Raw genomic sequence first — 24755 nt, 5'->3', positions numbered from 1 at the left:
ACGCGTGTTCCGCTCCCTGTGCACGTGCTCCACGCCCGGGGCTCACTGAGCGTGGGGCGATGTCATGCAATCTTCTTACATGTTCCCCCCATAGGCCACCCAGGGGCTCGAAGCCCATCGGCCCAAGTGAACCCACAGGAAACCCTGCGGCCCCCAGAGAGAAGGAACCGTGGGATCTGTCTCCATCCAGGTCTTCTTCCCAAGCTACACGGCACGCCGAGTCATATTCTACCTAAAACCGTGTAAAACGGAAAGTCTCCAAGTCGTTTTTTCTCTTTCACACACTGGTATCCGTAGTGTGGAAGGACGCAGTGTGCAGGACGGTCCGGGATGCATCCTTACGAATACCACGCCCTTCGCAGCAGCAACCACATGCAGGTTGAAATCAGTGACCACAACCAGCACGGAGACTTGTGGGCCCTTCGCACCTTGACTTATTAAGCATTCACGCAGGTGCTGTGGGATTAACAGGCCAACTGAGCTAGTCTGGGAGGCCTGGGAGTTTTCTGGGGAGACATTATGTTCAAGTGGAAATCTGGGTGAGGCACAGGCGTGGAGCACAGGAGCAGGAAAGGGCGCGACCCGTTTGGCGACCGAGGAGAACCCAGTGCCGCACGCCGGAGAGACAGGCAGGCGGGGTCAGTGAGCGTCCTCCTCTCCCTTCGAAGGCGAAGCGGGCCTGAAGGTGACCTGCCGGAGGACAGAGGAGCCGCCGCGGATGCGCCGTCTTTCCATGACCGTGTTTCACACAGGCAGAGAGGAGGGAGAGTCTGGAGCCAGCCTGCCTGTGTTCAGTCCTGACCCTGCTGCGTCCAGCTCTGTGACCCTGGGTCGTTAACTAACCTCTCTGTGCTTCAGTTTCTTCCACCACGAAGTTGGGATAATGTGAGTGGAGGCGAATGCTGGCCTCACTCAAGATGACCAGTGGCCCCTGCTACTACCAAACCGCAGGATCTCCGATAATGGAAGCCTCTCCTGCCCCCCAACCCCAGAAAATACAGCCCACTTGCCACCAGAGCCCGAGAGGGACCGGCCAGAAAACCAAACCACCAGTGCGATAGTGCTAGTGCCTCCAGGACCGCCAGCAAATGACCTCCCTCTCTCGGGCAGATGAGGGGGAAGGAAGCAGAGCACCAGAGTGGAAGCAAAGGTGTGCAGACACCCAGACGCAAAGGGCAAATCTTTTTTTTTTTTTAATGGAGGCTATTTTAATCATAAGCAAGCACAACTCCCCAGAGCTCCAGCCCTGGCTAGGTACCTAAGTTTCACGGAAGACTGCGTGTCCAGAACCCCAGTGTCACCCAGACAGGCCAAGTGCATGCGCGATCCTTCTTACCTTCTCACTGATGACCGTCACGGTGGCATCGGCCACGCTCATGTTCACGGATGGCCAATCCTCCTGGCTGGACGAGGTCATTAGACTTTCTATGGCATTGTTCAGGGTATCCATTCCTGCATGGATTGAAGGAATCATTGAAAAAGGCCCTATAGCTACGTATCACTCACAAATGTGGGCCCAAATCACCCAGTAACAGCTGCACCCAGGCTGATCTTTTTTTTTATAGCCCCAGAAGACATTTCATTTCTCATGTTGGCTTAAAAACATAAAATGCCAGCCTTTTCCCCTGGAAGGGTCAGGAGACATCTGAGATGTAGTGAGGGATGTCCTGTCTGATCGGACCACAGGCTCCTTTCCCTCTCTCTCAAGGTTCCCCAGCCCCGACTGTATAAACAGCACTCAAGCAAATGCCACGTTTTTCTAAGCACAGAGCTTTGGGAAAGGGGACCCAACAGAAGCCACCATTTACGTTGTTGCTTCAACAAGGCCAAGCAGGGTGGCACCTTGACCAAAGTTGTAGGAGCTATTCAATGGGGCACTTTTACTGGGTGTTCCCACAGCTGTTTTTTGGAGGGGAATGGAATTATATTGCGATATAATTCACATTAACATACAAGTTGCTCACTCCAAGTGTCTAATTCAGCCCAGGCCGTGATGCTCAGTTGGTTGGAGCATCGTCCCACACACTGAAAGACGGTGGGTTCAATTCCTGGTCAGGGCACATACCTAGATTTCGGGTTCAATCCCCAGTGGAGGCGCGTACAGGAAGGAGGCAACCAATTGATGTTACTCTCAAACATCGATGTTTCTTTCTCTTCCTTCCCCTCCCTCTAAAGTCAGTAAAACAGCCCTGGCCGGTGTGGCTCAGTAGTGAGAGCATTGGCCTGTGCATCAAAGGGTTGCAGGTCTAATCCCCCGCCCTGGGCCCAGTCAGGATGCATGCAGGAGGCAAACAGTCAATGTGTCTCTCTCACATAGAAGTTTCTCTCTCTCCTCTCTCCCCCACTCTTTCCACTCTCTCTAAAAATCAATGGAAAAAAATATCCTTGGGTGAGGATTAAAAAAAATAAAATAAAATCAATAAAACATCCGCAGGTGAGGATTAAAATAACTTTCTAATGTATAATTCAGTTTGTTTTTGTACATTCAGAGTTGTGCAACCATCACCACAGCCCCCTTTAGAAAATCTTCATCAGCCCACCAAGAAACCCTGTACCTTTTAGGAGTCACCCTCCATGGCCTCCCAGCCCCCTAGCCCTAGGCAATCACTTAATTTCCATCTAGAGATTTGCCTGTTCTGGACATTTCCCACACGTGGAACCAGAGTACGTGGGCCTTCGGGACTGGCTCCTCCCACTTCGCACACGTGGTCAAGGTTCATCACGTGGCAGGCAGTGTGTGCCAGCACGCCATCCCTTTTCCTTGCCAAGTCAGACCCCTCTGTCTGGCAGCATCACACCTCATTTATCCACGTGTCAGCTGATGGGCATCCGGCTTGTTTCTACCTTTTGATCGTTACAATAAGGCTGCTGTGAACATTCACGAGCACATTTCTGAGGACGGATGTTTTCATTGCACTGGGGTATGTGCCTGGGAATTCCTGGGTCACACGGTGACTCCATGTCTGATGCTCTGAGGATCTGCCAGACCGTTTCCCCAAGCAGCGGTACGATTTTACACCCCCAGCAGCACGAGGGTCCGTCCCGGTCAAGGCGCACCTCCCGCGGCCTCCCAGCTTCCTATGGCCAAGCAGCGAGGCCCCGCCCCTGGATGTGAGCTGACTGCTGTGTGCGCTGCTTCCTGGCCACACCTTGAAGGGAAAGCATGAGGACTCCCAGCCCTCCCCACTGGCACCAGGTGACAGGGACTGAAGCAGGCGCCCCAGAGACGGAAGCCCCACTGGAGAGCAGCAAAGCCCTGGGTCACGCTTCTCCAGAATGCTGCGTAACGAGAAACAGGTGCCGCTTTATCAACGTCCCTGCGTTCTGGGGATCAAGGGGCTTAGCCTGTCCTCCTCGCTCTTTCCATCAGGATTGCCTGTGTGCTCCGGCTGTGATAGCGCAAGGGCCTGATTCAAGATAAGGAAAGGGGCCGAAACAGCAGACCCCCCGTTATGGGAGGGCGGACACGCCCCCGAGCTCCCCAACACCTGCAGGTGCAAAGACAAACAGGCCTCACGTACCGACTGGCTTGTCCACAGGTAACATGCCCAAGTACTGCACGTGGAACTTCTGCACCAGCTCAGTCTTTGGTGTCGGGAAATCTACTGCAGGAAACAAAAGCAGCACATCTTTCTCTGTGGTTCCAACACGCACACAAGAACAGCCATCACCCTGTGTCATCTGGAACGCACTCCCGGTGCCACACTGTCCTCTGTTTCTGGAGGTAAACGAGGCCCTTGCTCTATAAGAACAGAGACGCTGGGGCTCCGTCAATCACAATCCCATTCAACTTTCATTTCCCAGGCGGAGACACATTGGAAAGCAGGACCCAGCCCAGCTGGCGTGGCTCAGTGGCTGAGCATCGACCTATGAACCAGGAAGGAGGTCACTGTTGGATTCCTGGTCAGGGCACATGCCCAGGTTGTGGGCTCAATCCCCAGTGTGGGGCGTGCAGGAGACAGCCGATCAATGATTCTCTCTCATCACTGATATTTCTATCTCTACCTTTCCCTTCCTCTCTGAAATTAAAAAAAAAAAAAAAGCAGAGCCTGGAATCTATGTGTTAAAGTTGTCCTTGTCTCTTTGATGTGCACTAAAGAACAGCGTTTGATGTCCTATATGTTAGGTGTGGTTGACGCCCAGAGAAAATTTAATCACCAAGGGTGCAACCAGGGAAAATAACTAAACAGGACCCCCCCCAAATATCAACCCGCATATTTTTTAGCTAGCTGGTCCTTAGCCAGGCTGTAGATGAGTTAGAAAACCACCAAGGATAATATTTGTTAATCTTGTTCAACAACAAAACTCATCCTGGCCCTTTATGTCCAATCCCATTGACACCAATCAACTCTGAGCCGTGGGGGCCCCGAGGTCCCGCTCAGCACGTGCTGGTGGACGTGAGCGTGGTTTTAAGGGGATGAGGAGCACCAGGGGACGATGCCGGACCCTTCGGTTCCTGAGTAGGATGGAGAGCGCCATCGGGAAGAGAGCAGGTGCCGCCGACCTACCTTGCAAGGGAACGTCGAGATTCACATTGGCTCTTTCCTGTGAGGAACCGCAGGCCAGGGCTTTGGCGTTCTTCCGTTCGGCCATAATCTGGAGCAGAGAGATCACAGCGTGGGCTTGTGGTTACAGAGCTCGCCCGCCGCAATTCGAGCCAGTCAGGTACCCGAGCAGACTGTACTTCCACGTTAAACCAGCTGCCTAGTCTGAGAACGGTGCCATTTTCCCTAGGGATGCGAGGTGGGTAACTATGCCTCACAGTAACAGTCTCCTAATCAGTTGACATTTATTCTTCCCTTCACTCCCATTGTTACTAACACAACCCACACAAATATCCCTGGCCTGTGGGGACCTGCTGGCCCACTGAGGGCGTCCCCCATTGCTTCTGGGCGATGACTCTCAGGTACCATTTTCAGGGCTCTGGGGACAAAGCACATCCCCTCTGTTCCACAGGGATCCATGCCAAGCCCCAGTGCCTGCCTGAAACCGTGGACAGTACTGAACCCTGTAAATGCTTTGTTTTTCCCCCTCTACATACATATCCATGATAAATTAGGCACAGTAAGAGATTAACAACAACAACAATAAAATAGAACAACTATAACAATATACGTTGATGAAAGTTATACGAATGGCTTTGGAGCCATTCGTAAATAAAATAAGGGTTACTTGATCACAAGCCCTGTGATACCGAGATAGCTGCCCTGATAACAGGACGGCTAAGTGACTAATGGGCGGGCGGAATATACAGCGTGGATATGCCGGACAAAGGGAGGAGTCATGTCTTGGGCCGGATGGTGCAGGATGGCACGAGATTTCATTACGCTACTCAGAATGATGTGCAAGTTAAAATGTATGAATTGTTTGTTCCTGGAGTTTTCCATTGAGTATTTTCAGATTGAGGTTGACCGTGGGTTACTGTAACCGCAGAACATGAAGCCATGGGTAAGGGGAGAGACGACCGGACATGGGTTTAAATCCCGCCTCCGCCACTTACTAGCTATGTGACCTTGAGCAAGTCACCTGACCCCTTGTGTCTCTTTTCCTCCAGTGTACGTGGGGATGATAATATTTATGTCCCTAATAATAATAATGTTATGTCAGTTCTAGGATTAAATGTAAGCACTCAGAAATATTAGCTGCTGTCGCTGTTATTCTCAAACTGTCTAAATCTGTCAGCCGTCTTCCAAATGGTCTCCTTTCCGTTAGGAGAGCCATCACTTTCACTCGTTTATGGTGCTGTGGGTTTGAAGGAAGGAAGGGAGCACCCCTTCAATGATCCCCAAAGCAACTCACATCTTCATTCCCGGCCCAAGCTTTCCCTCCACGTGGAACAAAAGACATGGTGTCTCCAGTGTCCTCCCCAGAGCGCTGTGTCTGGGCCTGCGGCTCAATGTGCGGTCAGCGGGCCACCCTCCCACCCCTCCACCCCGCTCCCTGCTCAGCAGTGAGGAAAGAGAGGGATGAGCCACTGCACCCTGACCCACCTTACCTTGGAACAGATCTCGTGGAGACTTGTGGCGATGGCTTTTGCTGGTGTGTCACATCGAAATACATGACATTTCAAAATTCTTGTATCTCTGTCTCTTGCTACATAAGCAAAATCTCTGTACAAACAAAATTCATCAGGATGTTAGAAAAGGAATCTTGACAAACACACTCTGGTGGAGAATGCTAACTGAGCCGGTGGCCCATGGGTCAGTGGTCAACAGTATGCAATGGTTAAAAAAAATTCGACAGCTACCTAAAGCAGAGGAACAGCTTTATGGACATTAGGAATTCATTTCTGAGGAACAGGACCCAGGCATGTGTGCGTTAGGTGCCGTTGGGTCTGACTCCTGGCGGCCCTGTGACTGAGTGGTGTCCACAGTGTCCTGTCTCCGCAGCCCTGCTCAGCTCCTGCAGACTCGGGCCTACGGCTTCTTTCATGGAGTCACTCCACCTGCTACGTGGACTTCCTCTTTCCCTGCTGCCTTCTATGTTCCCAGCATGACTGTCTTTTCCCAAGATCCCTGCCTTCTTCTCATGATGTGCCCTGGGTAGGACAGCTTCAGTTCTGTCATTCAGTGATGTTTCGGGCTTATCTTGGAGATACTGCGGGTTTGGTGCCAGACCAGGGTAATGCAGTGAGTCACGTGTCATTTTTGGCTCCCCAGTGCTTATAAAAGTTGTGTTTACACTGAACAGTCGTCTGTTAAGTATGCAACAGCACTATATCTACAGAAATAATGTGCATGCCCTCACTGAAAATGCTTTATTGCTGGAAACACTAACCTTCATCTGAGCCTGTTGGAAAATGGCACCAAAAGACTCACTTGGCGTGGGGTTGCCACAAACCTTCAATTTGTAAAAAAAATGTAGTATCTGCTAAATGCAATAAAACGAGGTACACCTGTACAGTGTTCCCCAAACCAGCTCGGCGGTAGCCTTGGACTCTCTAACAACCCTCAATGAAAAGGGAATTTTATAGAAACAAATATGATTATAAATAAAACAGGTGTGAGAAGAACACGAATTTGCATGAGTGAAACTGTGACCAACAGAGGGCAGCAGAAGCAAACAGGCTCTGATGCGTCAACATGTGCACAGAGACGAGGACCCCAGCAGCTGGCGGAAGCTGACGGGCAGCCACAGGGGGCGCCGGAGCACAGAGATCCCACAGACTGGATCCTGCCCCAGGCACCCGGTTCTGTCAAGCAGGACTCCTACTCCAGCGCTCAGGGCGGGCGACCACAGGGTGAGCTCAGACCCCGCCCGCGGGGAGCATGCAGCCGGGGCTGGCTTAGGTGTCTATTTTGCTGATGAGAAGGGTAATTACTGTGACATTATCTGGCTTCAAAAGAACCATGTCATAGAACTCAGTGTCTCACTGTTAGTGGTTTAAAGATCAAAGTGTTTATGAAAAATAAATGGCGAGATGTACCCGCCTGGTAACGGATCACGATGATTGCTTTGCGTTCGTTGCTAAGCCAGGATAGTGTCTGCATATATAATCACAGATGAACTTATTTTTAATGATTTCTATTAGTGTAAGAACTGGCGGTCTTCTCACAGACTGTGACTGACACTTTCCCCAAGACACCCTCCTCTTCCTCGGAAAGGCATGGGGATGGGGGCACTGGGGCAACTGGCCACCGTGAAGGCCTAGCGGGGAAGCCTGCTCCAAGGCCCTGCCACGCCCCAGGCAGCCCCTCAGTGGGACTCCCTGAACCCGGCTCCAGGTCAGGGGCACCTTTACCTGACAGCGCGCAGGCACTTGAACTCTAGCCCGCCCACATCTGACCTCCCTACCTTCTCTCTCAGCTGGTGTCCTCCACGCTAGAACCAGGAGTCCTTCCTGACTTCCCCACCCCAGCCCCAAGTTCAGCCCATTTTACCTTCTGAAATGCCCTGGACCCCTCTTTCCTCGCCTGTCCCCCCACCCCCACCCCCCCTCCCACCACGCAGGCATGAGCAGGCTCTCGCCGCCCTGCCTTTGTCCATGCTGTCTCCATGCCCCCGTCGAGGTTCAGGGCTCAGCTGAAGCCGGGTGGGTGCCCTGCCCGGTGCTGCCCCGGCTCCCCATACAATGTACTTGGTGCCATACATGTTTCCTTATGGGTTTGTCTTCCCACAATTCCATGCAGCTCCCCGAAGATGACTTGTGCCTTATTCATCCCCAATGCCCAGTCGAGGGGCCTGGCTACAATCGGACCCGAGTGCCCGTCCTTCCTGAAGCACAGGCCTGCAGCAGCCGCCCGGTCAGAGGCAGCAGCGGGTCCTGTGGCAGCGGGCCGAGGGCTGGGGCTGAGCGAGGAGCTGGCCCAGGCCGAGGGCTGAGCAGCCTTCCTCCAGGCTGTGGCTCAGAGGCCTTTCCATCCCAGTCTCAACCACCATCAAGGCAAAGTGTTACGTAAAAACGAGGTGAGAGGAGGCATCACTTCTGGAGCCCATGCTCAAGGGAAGCCGTTTTGGCCCCCGTCCTCTGGCTGCTCTTCCTCCCGAGACTTACCCTAAAGTCACACCCACACAGGCTGGCCACCCACCACGCCTTGTCCTTCGAAACGCCACCGTCCGCCCCATGCTTATGAGGCCAAAAAAAAATCCCTGCAAAGCTCTATGGCCACCCAGAGGGAGTCTACAAATCTTGTCTGGATTTCAGGACTCCCCAGATTTGTCCCTCCGACTCTGCCCACATCTTTCCTCCAGCCGAGGGGCTCTCCCGTCTGCTCCAGAGCGCGGGCCTCGTGTCCACTCATGGCAGTTCCCTCACCTGCTGACCGCGGGCCTCCCGCCCGGGCTGGAGCCCACGGCTCCTGCACGCCGTGCAGTCCAGCCCAGAAGCCTGCCTGGCCTGCTGGCCCTTGCTGTGTCTAAGAGCTTCTTACGGTATTTAAATCTGTACCACGAAGGATGGGAGCTGTGGTTCCAGGCAGGTCTCGGCTGTGCCTGTCCGCTCTCAGAGACAGTGCAGAACAACCGGAGGGCAATGAATTCTAGTCCTATTTTATTACTGGTTCTACTGAGGTACAGAACCTTGGGCATGGAGCCTAATCTCATCACTAAATAAGGGGGATATGCCAAAAAATCACAAAAAAAACCCACCATTTCCAAGGGCCCTTTCTGGCTCCGAGGCGCAAACTTCCAGATCCATCACGTTCTTACATGAATAGAATTTGCTTATGTTTTTATCTTCTTTGAAAGGACTTCAAGAGGCATCTACAGACTTCTCACTGGTCACCTAGACCCGTGGTCGGCAAACTGCGGCTCGCGAGCCACAGGCGGCTCTTTGGCCCCTTGAGTGTGGCTCTTCCACAAAATACCACGTGCGGGCGCGCACGTACAGTGCGAGTGAAACTTCGTGGCCCATGCGTGGAAGTTGGTTTTCGGCTCTGAAAAGAAATTCCAATCGTTGTACTGCTGATATGTGGCCCTGCTGACGAATGGGTTTGCCGACCACTGACCTAGACGAACATTTCGAAGTCCCGTCTACAGCAGTCTGGGCAGGTGGTGCCTGGGCCATGTCAGTAACATGAAATCTCAATCAATCAGCCTGTCTCCCATTGCTGGAACATTTCTAGTGAACCAGAATATTTTCCCCCCCTAAATAATGAGCTGAAACTTGCCTCCCTGCGACTGTTGCTTGTGGGATCGAGCTCTGCTTCCTGGGGCCGCGCGGGAACAAGCTGACCTTGTGAGTAACACGCAGCCCGGGGCCTGTCTGGCAGTAACACCCCTTTCTTTTCTATTAGACTCCCTTCCACTCTGTCTGTCCCCAAACCCCCTCGGTGAGGGTCCCTTACCACATCTCCACAATGTGACACCGTCCTCCCCAGAACCCAAATTTGCTCAGGTCAAATACACATCATGTTTGAAGCCAGGAACTTGCGAAGGCTGGCAAGTGACAGGCATTCGAATAATGGTATTTGATCTGCGCCATCCTATATAATAAAAGGCTAATATGCAAATCGACAGAACCGCTGAAAGACCGGTTGCTATGATGCACACTGACCACCAGGAGGCAGACGCTCAACGCAGGAGCTGCCCCCTGGTGGTCAGTGTGCTCCCACAGTGGGAGCGCCGCTCACGCTGGCGAGCGCAGCTGCTCCCGCAGTTCTAATGACCCCACAGGGGATGTCCAACTGCTGGCGTGGGGAGCGGGCCCAAGCCAGCAGTCGGACATCCCTCAAGGGTCCCGGACTGTGAGAGGGTACAGGCCGGGCTGAGGGACCACCCCCACCCCAAACAAATGTTGTGCACTGGGCCTCTAGTATCATTATAAATGTGGTAAAACAAGTACAAGAAAAAGCCTAAAGTACTGCCTCCTAACCCATGAGGGATGTTTTAATGACCACTTGCATGCATATGACTTATGTTAAGACTCGCTGAATTGTATGTAAAGGCCCTTTCCTCCCAGCCTATCTTTCTGTAAACCACAGAGGTGTTACTACTGCAGAGGGTGGGCCCCACCTGCAAATAAGGACAGAACAGCCGCAGAGAGATTTGGTCCAAGCATCCCATTTCTAGCCCTCTGTGATAAAGGACCTTCTCTCCTCTGTGCTCCACCTGCACAGGGCCTGCGGGGAGGAGTCCTGTTTCAAGACTGCCTGCCCTTATATTCTGATGGTGTTCTGAAAAGCTTGTTTTGAGGGTGGGAGGAGGGATGAGGGAGAAAGGGATTGAGAAATGTCATCTTCCTAGATGGCCAATCCAGAAGGTTTCTTCTCACCTCTCTCTCTCTCTCTCTCTCTCTCTCTCTCTCTCTCTCTCTCTCTCTCACACACACACACACACACACACACAGGCCTTTGTTTTCTAATTTTCCCCGTGGAATATGCACCACACGTGAGCATCATTAACAGCACAAAGCTCAGGCTCCAGCCTGGTAAACTCAACTTTCCTTTTCCTTCCTTGCCAAGCTTCAGATGCTGACTGAGTGAATTCTAAAAGGTGTCCCCCAGGAACTTATCACCCGGGTAAACCCTTCTCCACAGGGAGCCCCTCCCCAGGCACCTCCATGAGTCCACACAGGCCGTGTGAGCAGATCTGAAACCACCGCCTGCACACAGTCCGGGTGGCCTGGGCGGACCTGGGTTGGCAGCCGTCTCTGACGCAGTCTTGCTGTTCATTTTCAGAGCAACGGCTTCCCAGTGCAAAGACCCGAGGGTGGGAACTCGCACACAGCTGAAAACAGCCTCACCGTTGGCTCACACAGGACTTAGTCCTTTAGACGAGGGGGCTCGCATCCCAACAGCCAGCCCTCGTCTTCCAGAGCCTTCCACTACCTCCAGAGGTCAGGCTCACAAGTTCTCTTCACCATACCGTCCGGAAGGCTGGTCCTGGGAGTGCCCCCCTCAGTCTGTGCCATTTCCTGCTCCCTCCTCCCCGCTGAGCACGGACAGCAGCGCCTCCTCGGGGAGGACAGGGGCCTCAGCCAGGTGGGTCACCGAGATCCGCTCTAAGGCGATGGCCTGTGTCTCCTGACTTTGCCAAGCAGTAACCAGGATCAGTCCTTCAAGGAGAAACATTTCAAGACGTTCTCCTTTTATCAAAAATGGGGAGAGGTTCCCGGCCGGTGTTGCTCAGTGGTTCAGCATCGACCTATGAACCAGGAGGTCACGGTTTGATTCCAGCCAATGGCACATGAGTGGGTTGCGGGCTCGATCCCCAGCGGGGGGCGTGCAGGAGGCAGCCAGTCAATGATTCTCCCTCATCATTGATGCTTCTGTCTTTTTCTCCCTCTCCCTTCCTCTCTGAAATCAATTGAAAAAATATATATTTTAAAAAATGGAGAGAGGTGAAGGGTTTAAGAAGTACGAACCGGCAGTTATAGGACAGTCACAGGATGTAAAGCACAGCATAGGGAGTGTAGTCAGTAACACCAGTAACTGTGTGTGGGGCCAGGCGGGCACTGAAAACACCAGGGGGGAGCACTCTGTGAAGCAGGTGACTGTCTAACCGCGAAGCGGTGCACCTGAAACTAATACAAAATAACACCGAGTGTAAACTGCAGCTGAAAAACAAAAAATGTGGGGAAAGGGGAGCTTCTCTTACGTGACAGAGCTATGGAGTGAGGAGATTAAAGCCTCCACTCGGCCCGACGGGCACGCGGACATTCAGCGCCCGGAGACGCACAGACCCGAGGCGTCAATGCCTTCCACGTCAGAGTAACACGCTTCCCACAGGCTGCTCGGAATTCCACGTCTGTGGGCCCAGAATCGAGATGGACATGGAGCCAGGCCTTCTGCTATTAGCCTAGAGCCAAACCTCACCGATAAAACTCGCCAATACGTAGCCTAAGCAAGTCCTGATATTACTTCTCCAAGGAGCGGGAGAAGCCTCCTTACCCAGCGTGGCACGTAACTAAATACTCCTGCCACCCGCCAGTGACCACGTCCCTCGTTCAGCTGCCCATCACCTTCCCCAAACAGGGCCAGAGACAAAGAGGATTAGGGACCCAGATGCAAGTCAACGCTTTGCTTTAAAACCAGGACACACGACAATGATGATGATAAAATGTTAAACAAAATAAAGTTCTGTCTCCCAAAGACAAGGACGGCTGTGACAGTGGCATGTGGCATGGAGACAGACAGCAAGTGAGCTTTGCCAGACACGAAGGCACCAGGAAGGGGGGAGAAGTGAAAAATCAATGGTTACCTCTCTCTGCATCCGGGAAGGCATGAGGGAACAGAGCAGAAAACAGCACGTTAGCATTCACACGGCATCCGGCAAATACGAGTAAAACCACCCCGTTGACAGCAGCTCGGAGCACTGCCATCCCATCTTATTCCCCAACTCGGCTGCAATGAATAACCTTTCGGTGCTTATTTTAGCTGAACTCTTACACCGAAGTGTGTATTTTGAGCCATGTTACCACGAAGCCAAGAGAACCAGCTGAGTTTACAAGGCAACATATCAGCCGGGGGAGGTAATCGAGCTTAAAATATCCCCGTCAAATACAGGAAACTGTTTGCAGTAAACACAGGCCGGGCACGCAGCCCCGGGTTCCAGCTCCACCTGCTCCCAATAAAAACCATATGGGAACAATGACGTGGACACGGCCGTACCTGTTTTACCAACACGCCTGACATCCTATTAATAGAGCTGCAACGTTATAACCGAGGGACTCTCACTGAAGTGGCTCCAGAGAGGGCTGCAGGACAGGGGGGCGGGGGCAGGGCAGGGCAGGGCAGAGGTGGGAAGGGGGCCGGCCGGTGAGTGAAAGCGGAAAGGGTGAGGACAGGGGATGAGCCGGGGAAGCAGAGAAACGCTGGGAGCAATGGGAGGTCTGCAGCCGAACACTTTACATGGATTCCATCCCCGGAGCCGCCCGGAGCCCCTTAAACTCCTGACCGAGTGCGCACCGCCCCCTTCTGCTCTTGTCACCGCCGCTGCAAGCGTGTGAGAGCAGAGCCCCACGTCGGTCACATGTGTGCATTCAACATGGAGCAACGGGACGGCAGAGGTGGGGGGCGCCCGTCACATGGGGGCAAGGAAGAAACCCGCCTTCTCAGGCGCCCTGTGGCCAGGGTCACGGAGCAGCGCGCGGGACCCTGCAGATATGACAGCTAAATGTGTGATGTGAAACGCAAGCTCACCGGACAGGGAGCCACAGTCACTACGTGGAAAGGCAGAGCGGCACGTCCTGACAGGGCCTCACCACGGCGCACTAAGAGGAGAAACCAAAGAGGCAGACGGTCCCCGTCACCGATATCCGGTCTCATATGAAAAGCAACCGAGTTCGAGTGCGTGTGGTGATGCACACACAGCAGTCAGTCTAGAACAACACCACACCCAGACTGTCGGCGGGAGGAGGGACCTGTGGCCCTCTCCGTGGATTGGCCAGGTACCACTGACCACGGGACGCGGGGAAGTCACCTCCCGCCCATGCCCCTCTGCTCTGCCTTGGACCCACTACCAAAGTTAGTCTTTGGAGGCAAGCAGACCATTAGCAAAGGATCCAAAAGACCTGGATTCGAATCTAATGCTGAGTTAACATGAGAAGCTTACCCACTCTGAGTCCTGGGTTTCTCATCGCCAACTAGAGTGTCAGTCAAGGAATTGCACAGTGCTCGGATTTTTATCAGAAACAGACCTGTGAACGGCTTGACTCTCACTACAAAGAATGAGCGGGTAGCATTTCCTTGACTAGATTCTGACATCTACCCAACTGTTCTTAATTTGTTACTCTGCATAAAAAGCTTATGCCTAGTGAATGACAAAAAAAAAAACAACAAACCCAAAAAACACTGCTCAATAACCTTAAATCTAGAGACCTAAGAATACAACATGCTTCTTTGTGCATAATTATTATTGGAGCCTCGGTTATTTTAAATCAGACCCATTACTAGCATTCACTTAAAGAAATAACATCGCTATGGACCCGCTGTGTTTTTTTCCATTAGGGCTGAACGTGGAAAAAACGACACTACAAACTTTTAACAAGGTTAACTGTGTTGGGGGTATTAGACACAATTAACCTGATTTAAGTGTTGAAGTGAAAACCGGCCATAAGCAGGGGCTTTAGAACGACCTCTGAAATGTCCTTTAAAAAATGCGGAAGAGTCACAGTGGCAGCGGCTCCAGCGATTTGACACCTTATAAATTTGCTGGGGGAAAAACCATCAGCACCCAGGCCGGGCTTCTGCCTGACACACACCATCCTGAGAGCGGAGAAGGCTATATTTAGTCAGGCGCAAGCTCACTCCCTTCTCACTGTACACGACACCAGTGGGGAGAACTAAACCCCAGAAATAATCCCACACCAGCCACACAGCCGGGGCTGCCTGATCAGCATGCTCGCAGGGGCTGTTTCTAGGGAAAATGAATGTGGGAGTAATTGGCATTGTTTTCATTAAAATAAGCCTGACATAGCAGAACTACTTGGCATGTGTAGCCGGGCATCCAAATGAGTAGGAAATTCCCCCCAAATAAACAGCACACCAGAAGGACAGCGTCTGCTCTGGCTTTTTGGAAGACATTGCCGAACCCCCGGCCCGGCCACCTATTTCTCATGCAGCACACGACCACACAAGCTGAGCCCGGAGAGCAGACCCGCCAGTGTACTTCTCCTCCATTTTCACAGGACTCTCTGCTTCGGGCTACTGTTTGATGCGTGTCTTTCATCACCGGGGGTCTTAGAGTAGCAGCACAGGCCAGCATCCTCCATGTGATAACGAAGTTAAAACTATAAAACTTCATGAAAACTCCCATGCCAACTGCTGTACCTGAACCTGTTTATTTCTGCCCCCCCCCACCAGCTTCAAGTGTTTGTGTTTTTTTTGTCCCTGACATTGATTAGCTATTCGCCCTTGGACAAGGCCCTTGGCCTCTGTGTTCCTCAGTTTCCTCATCTGTAAAATGGGAATAACACTGGTACTAAGAGTGCTGTAAGGATTACTCTTTAATCTGCATAAAGCTCGCACAGCCTGATGGTGTGCGCAGTGTGCACCTGATGTGCGTGCTAACCCGTGTGGTAACTAACTAGGGGGTGAAGAGGGAGGTATGCCAACAGGAAGGTTCCTTCCTAACCTGTTTTGGATCCTGGGACCTTTTGGAATCTGATAAAAACGCTCCAGAAAGAAATGTGCGCTGACCCACAGTTTTATGCACACTCTTAGGTGGGTGGGGCCAAGGTTCAATAATCCCTGGAACTCACTCACAGACCCCTTTAGTATCCACACCCGGCAGGGGAAAGTCCTCTGACCTAAACGGAATGCAGGTTTTATGCAAATTTACCATCTGGTGTGTGGTGAGTTACAAGAAAATTAAGCTCAGGGAAAAGGTTCCGTCCTTCCCGGGACCCCGTGGCTGCGGCAGAAACACCATCTCTGACCAAGGGTGCCGCGTTCTTTCCCACCTCCCTGCTCCGGCCCAGCACAGGACAGCCTGTACCTGGAAGAGGAATTCCAGCTTCAATGGGACTGGTTGTGAAGCTGAGGCCCTAAAGTGGTGCAAGGTTATTGAAATGCAAGGCACATCCTTCTAAACAAAGGGCTTTCTCATGCCACTGGAGAGAAGACACAATAGTTACCACTCAGCTCACTAATGAGGGGAAAAACATATTTGAGAGGCAACAGGAAGTGAGTATTTTTTAAAAATCCATCTTTCAAGAGAGCACAAATGAACAAGTGTCTGCTCTCATCTGTTTTGTATTACAGTGAAAAAAAACAAAAAACAATCTCACTTATCTGAATATCTGAGCAAAAGAATACAAGCACGACTTACATTTAGTTCTCCAGTGAGAAGTAACTCACAGAGTGTTACAATTCCATGGTATAAAATTTAGGGCATAATCAAAAGATAAAAATGATGTACATTATACCTGAATTATGAAACCCTGGGCTGGATTCCTTCCTGAAAGTTGAAATGGTAAAACAAAAACAAAAGCTACTTAATGCCCAGGAGGCTCCTCTCTGACAAGGTGTGACTATTGACAGGCTTTGACACAGAGAGGGAAAATGAGGGCACAGACCACGGGCAAGGTACAAACAAAACTGCTGGCTAAAACCGCGGTGAGCCTGAGGATGAATTCTCTTACCCAGCCACAGCAGAGGGCTTCTTGTGGGCAAGGCACACTCTTATACCAGTTCCTAAATTGTCCTAAATTTTTAAGAGGATTTAGGGCTATCATGACATGGCCAATCCCATTTCTCTGTGCAGACAGAAGGCACACCAGTGTCAATGACACAAAAAGCCAAGGCACTGGGCCTTCATTTAAATTTTGTGAATGTCCATCCAGATAACATTATTCCTGCCTAGAGGCCCGGTGCATGAAAATCGTGCACGGGTAGGGTCCCTAGGTCTGGCTGGTGATCAGGACCCATCTGTGGGGCGATCGGGGCCCCCACTCACACCTGCCTTGGCCTGGCACCGCCTGTTCACCTGCTCCACCATCCCACCACCGTCCCGCTCTCATCGGGGCCCTTGGGGCCAGCAGCACCTCCACTGCCGCCCACTGCCAGCGCCACGCCCTGGTGGTCAGCGCACACCTAACTCCGGGTTGGGTGAACTCCCGCCCATGGGAACAATTTGCATATTAGTCTTTTATTATACAGGATGTTTGATAGGACAAGGGTCTCAAGATCTGGGTGGTTCTTACTAAACGCTATTATTGCTAAATGTGAAAATGTAGTACCATATTTTTGCAAGAGGCAGCTGCAAGTGGATGAGCTTGACCTGAATTGCAACCAGAACTGCAAAGAAGAAATTAACATGCAATTAACCAAACAGTATACATAAGCAATGGCTAAGCCTCCCTCCAGGCGGAGAAAGGACTGTGGACATGAGTCCCCTGACTCCTTTACTTGTTGCAAGTAAACAAAACTACCTAACAATCACACAACCACGTCTAGTTTTTTAGTGGAACACCCCAAGCACCAAACCCTTTGATTTTGGTAACACTGACCCTCTATAAACTCAATAATACCTAAACAAAAAGAGACAGCAACACGAGGATGACTGATGGCTAATAACAAAATAGCAACAGCCGCTCCCCTTTATTGAGCCTGCGATCAGCCAGGCTGTCTTGGGTGTGCATTATATGGCCACGCCACACAATAACCCTGCAGAGGAAGCGCTCATTTTACAAACAAGGAATCGAAAATCCATGGAATTGAAGTGAACTTGCTCGAACCCCCACAGCTAGAAAGTGGTGGATCTGTAAGTGGAACACAGGTCTGCCCGGCCAGTCTCCTCTCCTTTGTTTTTGGGGCACCTGGCCACCTAAGCCCGCCTCCCTCTCCATTAATGGGCTCCTCAGAACCCCACCTTTGGATGAGGAGAGGTGGCCTCTGCTTGTGTCTCTCTCCTGATTGGATTTTTGGTTCCATCACTGCTGGGCCTGGTGACAAAAATTAAGTGTTATGTTTGGTCTGAATAACTGTCTGGGGCAAAGACTGAGGATTTCCTCCTTTGCTCAGCAGCCTCTGACCCTGGTGCTTCCCTGCTTATGATCCCACTCAAACTTCCCACCCATCTCTCTAACTTCACTTCCTGCCTCTCCTATGCCCGCTGGGCTCCAGCCACACCTGGATGCTTCTGTTCTCCAACTGGTACACAGGCCTGTCTCTGCCCTAGAGCCGTTGTGCTCTCTATGCCTGCTGCCTGGGTCACATTTCCTCATGTCTTCCATGGAGGACTCCTCCCCCCCATCACCTCCAGTCACAGCCATCTAAAGCTACCCCTGCTTATTTGTTTATTGTCTGTCCTTCCTTCCTTCTCCCTGTGAACCTCAATAAAGAAGACCCCTACCAAGAAGGGCTTGTGGTGGTTAACTGCACTCAAATTTAAAAAAACACAGAGCCTAGCAGCTATTTCTGCACAGGGGCCTCTCACACAAACTGTACTTCAGGGAAAGCCTGCCCTGAACAGCCTGCCTACCCTGTTTTCCTGCCATCGGAGTCAGCCCTTATAGAGGAGTTCCTGGAGTCCTGTTTCAACCAATAGGACTGAGGCTTTTCCCATTCAATTGGAGCTGTGCAGCACCAACCAATCAGAGCAGCTCCATTCTGACCAATCAGGAAAGTGCCTTTTGGCTCAATCAAACTGTGAAGATTTGGAGTCCTCATCTGCATGACCAGGGGCAGGGACTTGTGCTTATATAAGCCAGCTCCCCTCTAGCTTGGGGAGCTCACTCTCCCCATGGGAGACTGAAGACTGTGTTGTCCCGGCTGAGCTGAAACACCAAAGATGTCTCACCCTGGCCAAAGCAGTCTGGCCCTGGGGCTGGCCTCACAGCTAGGCTGTAGCACAACTGAGCTGTTTTGCACTGAATAAAGTTTCCTTCTTCACCGCACCCCAAATTGGGGATTTCTGTTGGCACTGAATTGGGTGCCAGTGACCATCGGTTGATGATTCCCACGGTGTTGTTCCATCACCACTCCCTGGCGCATAATATGTAGTCAGTAAGTATTTTTGAACGACTGAATAAATAACTAAAAAGGGTAAACGAAGGACTTTTCTCCTTATACCTGATTAGGCTGGTAAGAACCTAAGGGAACGATGATGCCGTGAATAAAAGGGAGTTGGCTGGATTTTTTTCTCCCGTTACTATTTATCACAGACGTCACTTTAAAAACGATGTTAGTTCATATTCCATTTTCATGTCATCTGAAACAAAGTTAATAAAACATATTTCACCTGAATGGGCAGGAGGCGAGTTCTGAAAAGATTAATCTCTTGTGACTATTTGAAAGCAAAGCAAATCTATACTCTGATCATCTCCAGCAGGAACAGCCATCTTGTTTCCAGAGCCCCTAACTAGATTCCTTCTTTAGAACATCTGTCTAAATGAAAAACGGCGCTTCTGCTTCTAAGGAAATCAATATATAAATTCCCCCTGTACACTGATTTCTATCAAGATTTACTGACTCCCTAGATAATTTTCCTAATAATTGTACCGGAAGAGAAATAAACCTTTGTGTATCATTTAGGGAAAAGAACCCAGACAATGCATTCCCATACAGGCTGAGGCAGAGAAGTTGGGAGAGCTGCACAAGAGGACCCCCACTTCTTCATCCCCCTACCTCATCCCCCCAGCCCAAGGCCCTGAACTACCTTAGCAGGAGTTAGCTTCTTGATACAGGCTGAAAGAATACACCTTTCTTATTCAAAAAGGTTACTTTTTAAAAAATACATATTTTAATTGATTTTTAGAGAGAGGAAGGGAGAGGGATAGAGAGATAGAAATATGAATGAGAGAGAAACATCCATCGGCTGCCTCCTGCACGCCCCCTACTGGGCATTGAGCCCGTAACCTAGACATGTGCCCTGACAGGGAATCAGACTGTGAACTCTTGGTTCATGGGCCAAGGCTCAACCATTGAGCGACACAGGCTGGGCAATAAGGTTACATTTTATATGCAGCTAGTCTCCTTGTTTCAGCACCATTTTTTCTTTTCTATCAAATATGATCCTACCTAATAAAAAGGTAATATGCAAATTGACCGTACCATCAACACACCCACAAGCCACGCCCACCAGCCAATCAGAGCAAGTATGCAAATTAACCCAACCAAGATGGCTACAGACACAGAGAGCAAGATTTCCCAGGTAACAGAGCAAGCCAAGCTTTCTGCGAGCTGTTGCAGGCCTAAGCCTCCACTCAAGCTACAAAGTTTCAATTATAGAAGGTAAACAAATTCAAACAGAAATGGCGGCAGAATGGAGCTTGAGAGAGTAAGCCAGGGTTGCCGGCGGCAACAGGGGAAGCAAAGCTTTCTGCACACCCTGTCCGGGCCCAGCCTCTGCTTAAGGCTACAAAGTTTCAATTATAGAGGTGAATTAACTGCCACAGAAATGGCTGCCGGCCGCGGAGGGAGCAGCAGGCTTGGCTCCGCTCCAGGCTACAAAGTTTCAATTGTAGAAGGAAAATAAATTCCAGATACCAGGGCCTCCGCTTGGGTTGCCAGGGGGCGTGGCCGGCCTGCAAACCACCACAGGCCCCTCGCTCAGGCCGCCCCACACCCCAGGGAACCCCACCCTGATCCGGGACACCCTTCAGGGCAAACCAGCTGGCTCCCACCAGTGCACCAGGCCTCTATCTTATCTAATAAAAGAGTAATATGCAGATTGATCATCACTGCAACACACAATATAGCTGCTCCCATGTGGTCAAAGATCCTGCCCCCATGTGGACACAAGATGGCCACTACAAGATGGCCAGCAGGAGAGGGCAGTTGGGAGGCACCTGGCCTGCAAGGGAGGGCAGTTGAGAGGGACCAGGCCTGCAAGGGAGGGCAGTTGGAGGTTATCAACCCTGCAGGAGAGGGCAGTTAGGGGTGACCAGGCCGGCAGAGGAGGGAAGTTGGGGGCAAACAGGCTGGCAGGGGAGCAGTTAACCTTTTGCACTCGGATGTCGAGTGTGACTCAACACGGTTAGCATTAGAATAAAGGAATCGAGAAAAAAAGCAAGCGAGTGCAAAGGGTTAAGCATCAACCAGGTTGGCAGCGGAGTGGTTAGGGGGTGATCAGGCTGGCAGGCAGAAGCGGTTAGGGGCAATCAGGAAGGCAGGCAGGCAAGCAGTTGGAAGCCAGCAGTCCTGGATTGTGAGAGGGATGTCCGACTGCCCGTTTAGGCCCACCGGGATCGGGCCTAAACAGGCAGTCGGACATCCCTCCAGGGGTCCCAGATTGGAGAGGGTACAGGCTGGGCTGAGGGACAACCCCCCTCCGTGCACCGGACTTCTAGTAATACTAAAAAACAAAACCCACAATTCCATGACATGAGTGTCCTGCTTTTACTGAGTTTACCTTCCTTTTATTGTCCATATTTTTTTACTTTACTTTTTTTTTTATTGTTTAAAGTATTACATATAGTAGTACATATATATCCTTTTTTTTTTTCCCCATTGACCTTCCCCCAGCCTCCCTTACCCTCTGTCGCATGCCCTCATCCCACCCCCCCCAGTGTCTTGTGTCCATTTGTGTCCATGTTTGTTAGTATTTGACAAACAAACATACCATCTCCAAGAAGCTCAAGTGTGGGCTTGGGATGTGTGAATATTGGTTTATCACAGCCCACCCTTCTCCAGGAAGTCTCATGTCTGGTTTTCAGAACACCACAAAGCCGGCCAAAAGGTGACCGAGACTTCTTACTTCCAAAGGACAAGGTCCCTATTTCAGTTGTCACTGTGGGTTCCATTCAAGTCCTTTAAATCAGGGGTTGCAAACTATGGTCCCTGGGTCACAAACCACCTACCCCCTGCCTGTTTTTATAAACAAGATGTCACTGAAACACAGCCGCACCCTTCTACCCACTATTTTCTGTGGCTGCTTTTGTGCTACAATGACAGAGCTGAGTAGTTGCAACAGAGACCATCCAGCCCCAAAACCCCAAATATTTAAAATCTGGGCTTTTCCAGAAAAGGTGGGGAACTCTGCTTAGATGACAACCTGACTCAGGCATGCACCATACAATGTGGACAAAAACTGAGATTAGGACCAGTAATGAAAACGCAAGCCCCCCTGTGGAAAAATTATTAAGGATTTCAAGATGGTAACGCAGAGCATTAAAACGAGTTTGCGTCACACCTGTGCGACTAGCTGAAAAGCTGGAATAATCCTTGTTATAGGGGACAAACTCCAGGGCCAGCGAGAAGCGATCCCACCCAGATGCAGGAGTAGGTCCCTTCCAATTTGTATCTTCTTTAGAACCGAAGAAACCTTCCACTCAACTGACATTTTACATGGACATCCAACAGGAGAACCAGAATTCATACAGAGCTCTGCCCCCGTTCATTTATTTCACGAAGGTCACTAGCAGGCTGTGACTGTTCTTAGAATGCTTAAGGGGGCCAGGGGGAGAAAAATGAAAAAACCAAACACACTGGACTACTTGAAAACAGCATTTTCATGTAACCTGGCAAACAGATGCATGCTTTGACATGACAGAATCAGGCCAAATCGGCCCCAACTGTCAACTGTGCTCTCAGCTGCTTTTCCTCTACCATGATTATTTTAACTGTCATAATTTATTCATCCCCAGTAAAACTCGCATGTTCTAGGGCAGTGGTCGGAAAACTCATTAGTCAACAGAGCCAAATATCAACAGTACAACGACTGAAATTTCTTTTGAGAGCCAAATTTTTTAAACTTCTTCTAATGCCACTTCTTCAAAATAGACTCGCCCAGGCCGTGGTATTTTGTGGAAGAGCCACACTCAAGGGGCCAAAGAGCCACATGTGGCTCGCGAGACGCAGTTTGCCGACCACGGTTCTAAGGTTACCAGTCCAGGCTTTCGGATCAGGAGGCCTGGCAGCCCCAGTCACTTCTGCCCCTTCTCCTCTGCGTAAGGAATATTTTCTGCATATCTACACTAATAAAAGAGAGATGCAAATTGACCGTACCTTCACGACGCCCACCAGCCAATCAGGAGTATGCAAATTAACCCAACAAAGATGGTGGGTTAATTTGCATACGCAGGCGCTGAGCAGCTGGGGGTGGGGCGGGATGCTTGCGTCATCACAGGTGTTCTGCACCACCCCAGCCGCTCCAGGCCTCTGGACAGCGTGGGAAGGCCGAAAGGCACCTCCAGGCCAGAGCAAAAAAGGGGCTCTGGCCAGAGCGAAGGTGGTGCAGGCAGCCAGGGAAAGGAAGGCCCATTCCTGCACGAATCTTTGTGCATCAGGCCTCTAGTATATATAGTATATATACACATATATATGAAATATTTTTCAATTTTTTTTTCAAAACCAAACTCAAGCTGGTTCCGAACCAAAGTTCCCTGACCTCTGTGATTGGCACCAAAAATCTGAAGATTGGCACCAAAAATCCTATCAGAACCCAAATATTTCATTTCTCTACTTTAAGATACAAGGAAATGGGTTTTCTAGCTCACAAAGTGCTCAGTGCATTTCCAGCAAAGCTACTAAGAAATTTTAGTGCATGGGATGATGCTCAATCAACTAAGCCACACCAACCAGGGCTACTTCTTCTGATTTTAAACACATATGGAACAAGTTTTATTTATGACAGAGTATTGGTTACCGGAACCACGTAGGACGCTGCATGTGAAATAACTTCAAATGCAATTGTCAATGGTTTCTTAAGAGCGAAGGTAAGAGTTATTTTGCATAGATTAAAGCTTAAACCTATCTTCTTTCTCACTCTGATCCTTTAGTTTTATTACAGAACAAAGAAAATGCTCCAAGGTCTAATAATCAGGTGAGATAGTCCAGGGTGAAAACATCTTAGAAAAATGGCCAAATGCATAGCATCCACTGGCTATGTCCACTCATCCACAGTGGAGAATAAAACAAAACTAAGTCAAGGTCTTGGATACAAATTTGTCCTTATACAGTCATTATTCCTATTAATATGCATTTCTAACAGAGATAAACAATAAATCTAAAATTCCAGGTGTGGTCCTAATTTATCCCACTTCCTGCATCTTCTACACCCAATCCTGCCAGTTCAGTCTCCACACTTGCTCCCCTTCATCCCCTCTGCCATGACTTTGATCTTCCCTGGACCAGGACTTGCTAACTGGCCCCCCAGCTTTCACCTCTGCCCCTGACATTCATTCCCCTTAACAGCATTCACTGAGATCTTTTTAATAAAATAAATCAGATCATGACACGGCCCTGGTTACCACCCTTCAAAGGCCCTCATGGCATTAACAAGAAAACCCAAACCTTGAACCACAGACAAAAAGTAGGATCTTGTCCCCACCTACCTCTCCCATCCCGGAGCACACCACTGGCCTCCTCCCTCCTGCTCAACCACTCTGGCCTCCTTTCAGAGCCGTGAACACGCTAAGTGCCCCTCTTCCTCAGACCTTCCTACTTGCTCCCCACATGCCTGGCTTCTTCTCAACCTTCAAGCTCAGCTCAAATGTCCCCTCCTAGGATAGGTTGCCTCTTGGTGGGCCCTATACCCAGAGCCACTCTCTGTTGCATTGTGCTACTGAGTGTCTTCATGGCATATATCCTAATCTATATCATCTTGCTTCTGAATTGTTTTTTTTTTTGGCTTATCTCCTGCCTCTTTGAATCTTGCCCGCCTCCTTCCCTCACATACCTCACAAGATGCCTGACATACAGATGTCCCATATCTGCTGAACAGCAAATTAACCTGTCAAGTACATGTAATGGCCATAGTGAAACTCTGTAAATAGAAAATAAAGTATTTTATTTATATTCATTCATCTGCCCATTCAACCATTCAGTTATTTATGCCGGGTAGTATGTTAGGACCAGAAAAGTCTAAAAAGGTCTAAGAATGTCTCAAAAATGTTATATTCATAAGTGTTTAAAATAGGCACTTAGAAAAAA

The 24755-nt window shown here is 50.4% G+C and overlaps 1 protein-coding gene across 10 annotated transcripts in view; it reads right to left on the bottom strand.

Annotated features, from left to right (window-relative positions):
• The window catches only part of APBB2 (amyloid beta precursor protein binding family B member 2), a 336993-nt gene that overhangs the window by 7426 nt on the left and 304812 nt on the right, over positions 1 to 24755 (bottom strand). For 8 of the 10 annotated variants that reach the window (XM_079777652.1, XM_079777646.1, XM_079777650.1 and 5 more), the window contains 4 exons: positions 5996 to 6110; positions 4509 to 4596; positions 3522 to 3605; positions 1337 to 1452 (listed from right to left, as the gene is read on the bottom strand). In XM_079777652.1, the coding sequence (XP_079633778.1) occupies positions 1337 to 1452; positions 3522 to 3605; positions 4509 to 4596; positions 5996 to 6110 (403 nt within the window). The remainder of the gene's footprint in view (positions 1 to 1336; positions 1453 to 3521; positions 3606 to 4508; positions 4597 to 5995; positions 6111 to 24755) is intronic. The other 2 variants (XM_079777651.1, XM_079777647.1) reach the window with 1 other exon arrangement.

This window comes from Cnephaeus nilssonii (genome assembly GCF_951640355.1).
Source record: "Cnephaeus nilssonii genome assembly, chromosome: 1".
NCBI lineage: Eukaryota > Metazoa > Chordata > Mammalia > Chiroptera > Vespertilionidae > Cnephaeus > Cnephaeus nilssonii.
Note: the sequence above shows the minus strand (reverse complement) of the source record. Positions and strands in the feature narration are given on the sequence as shown.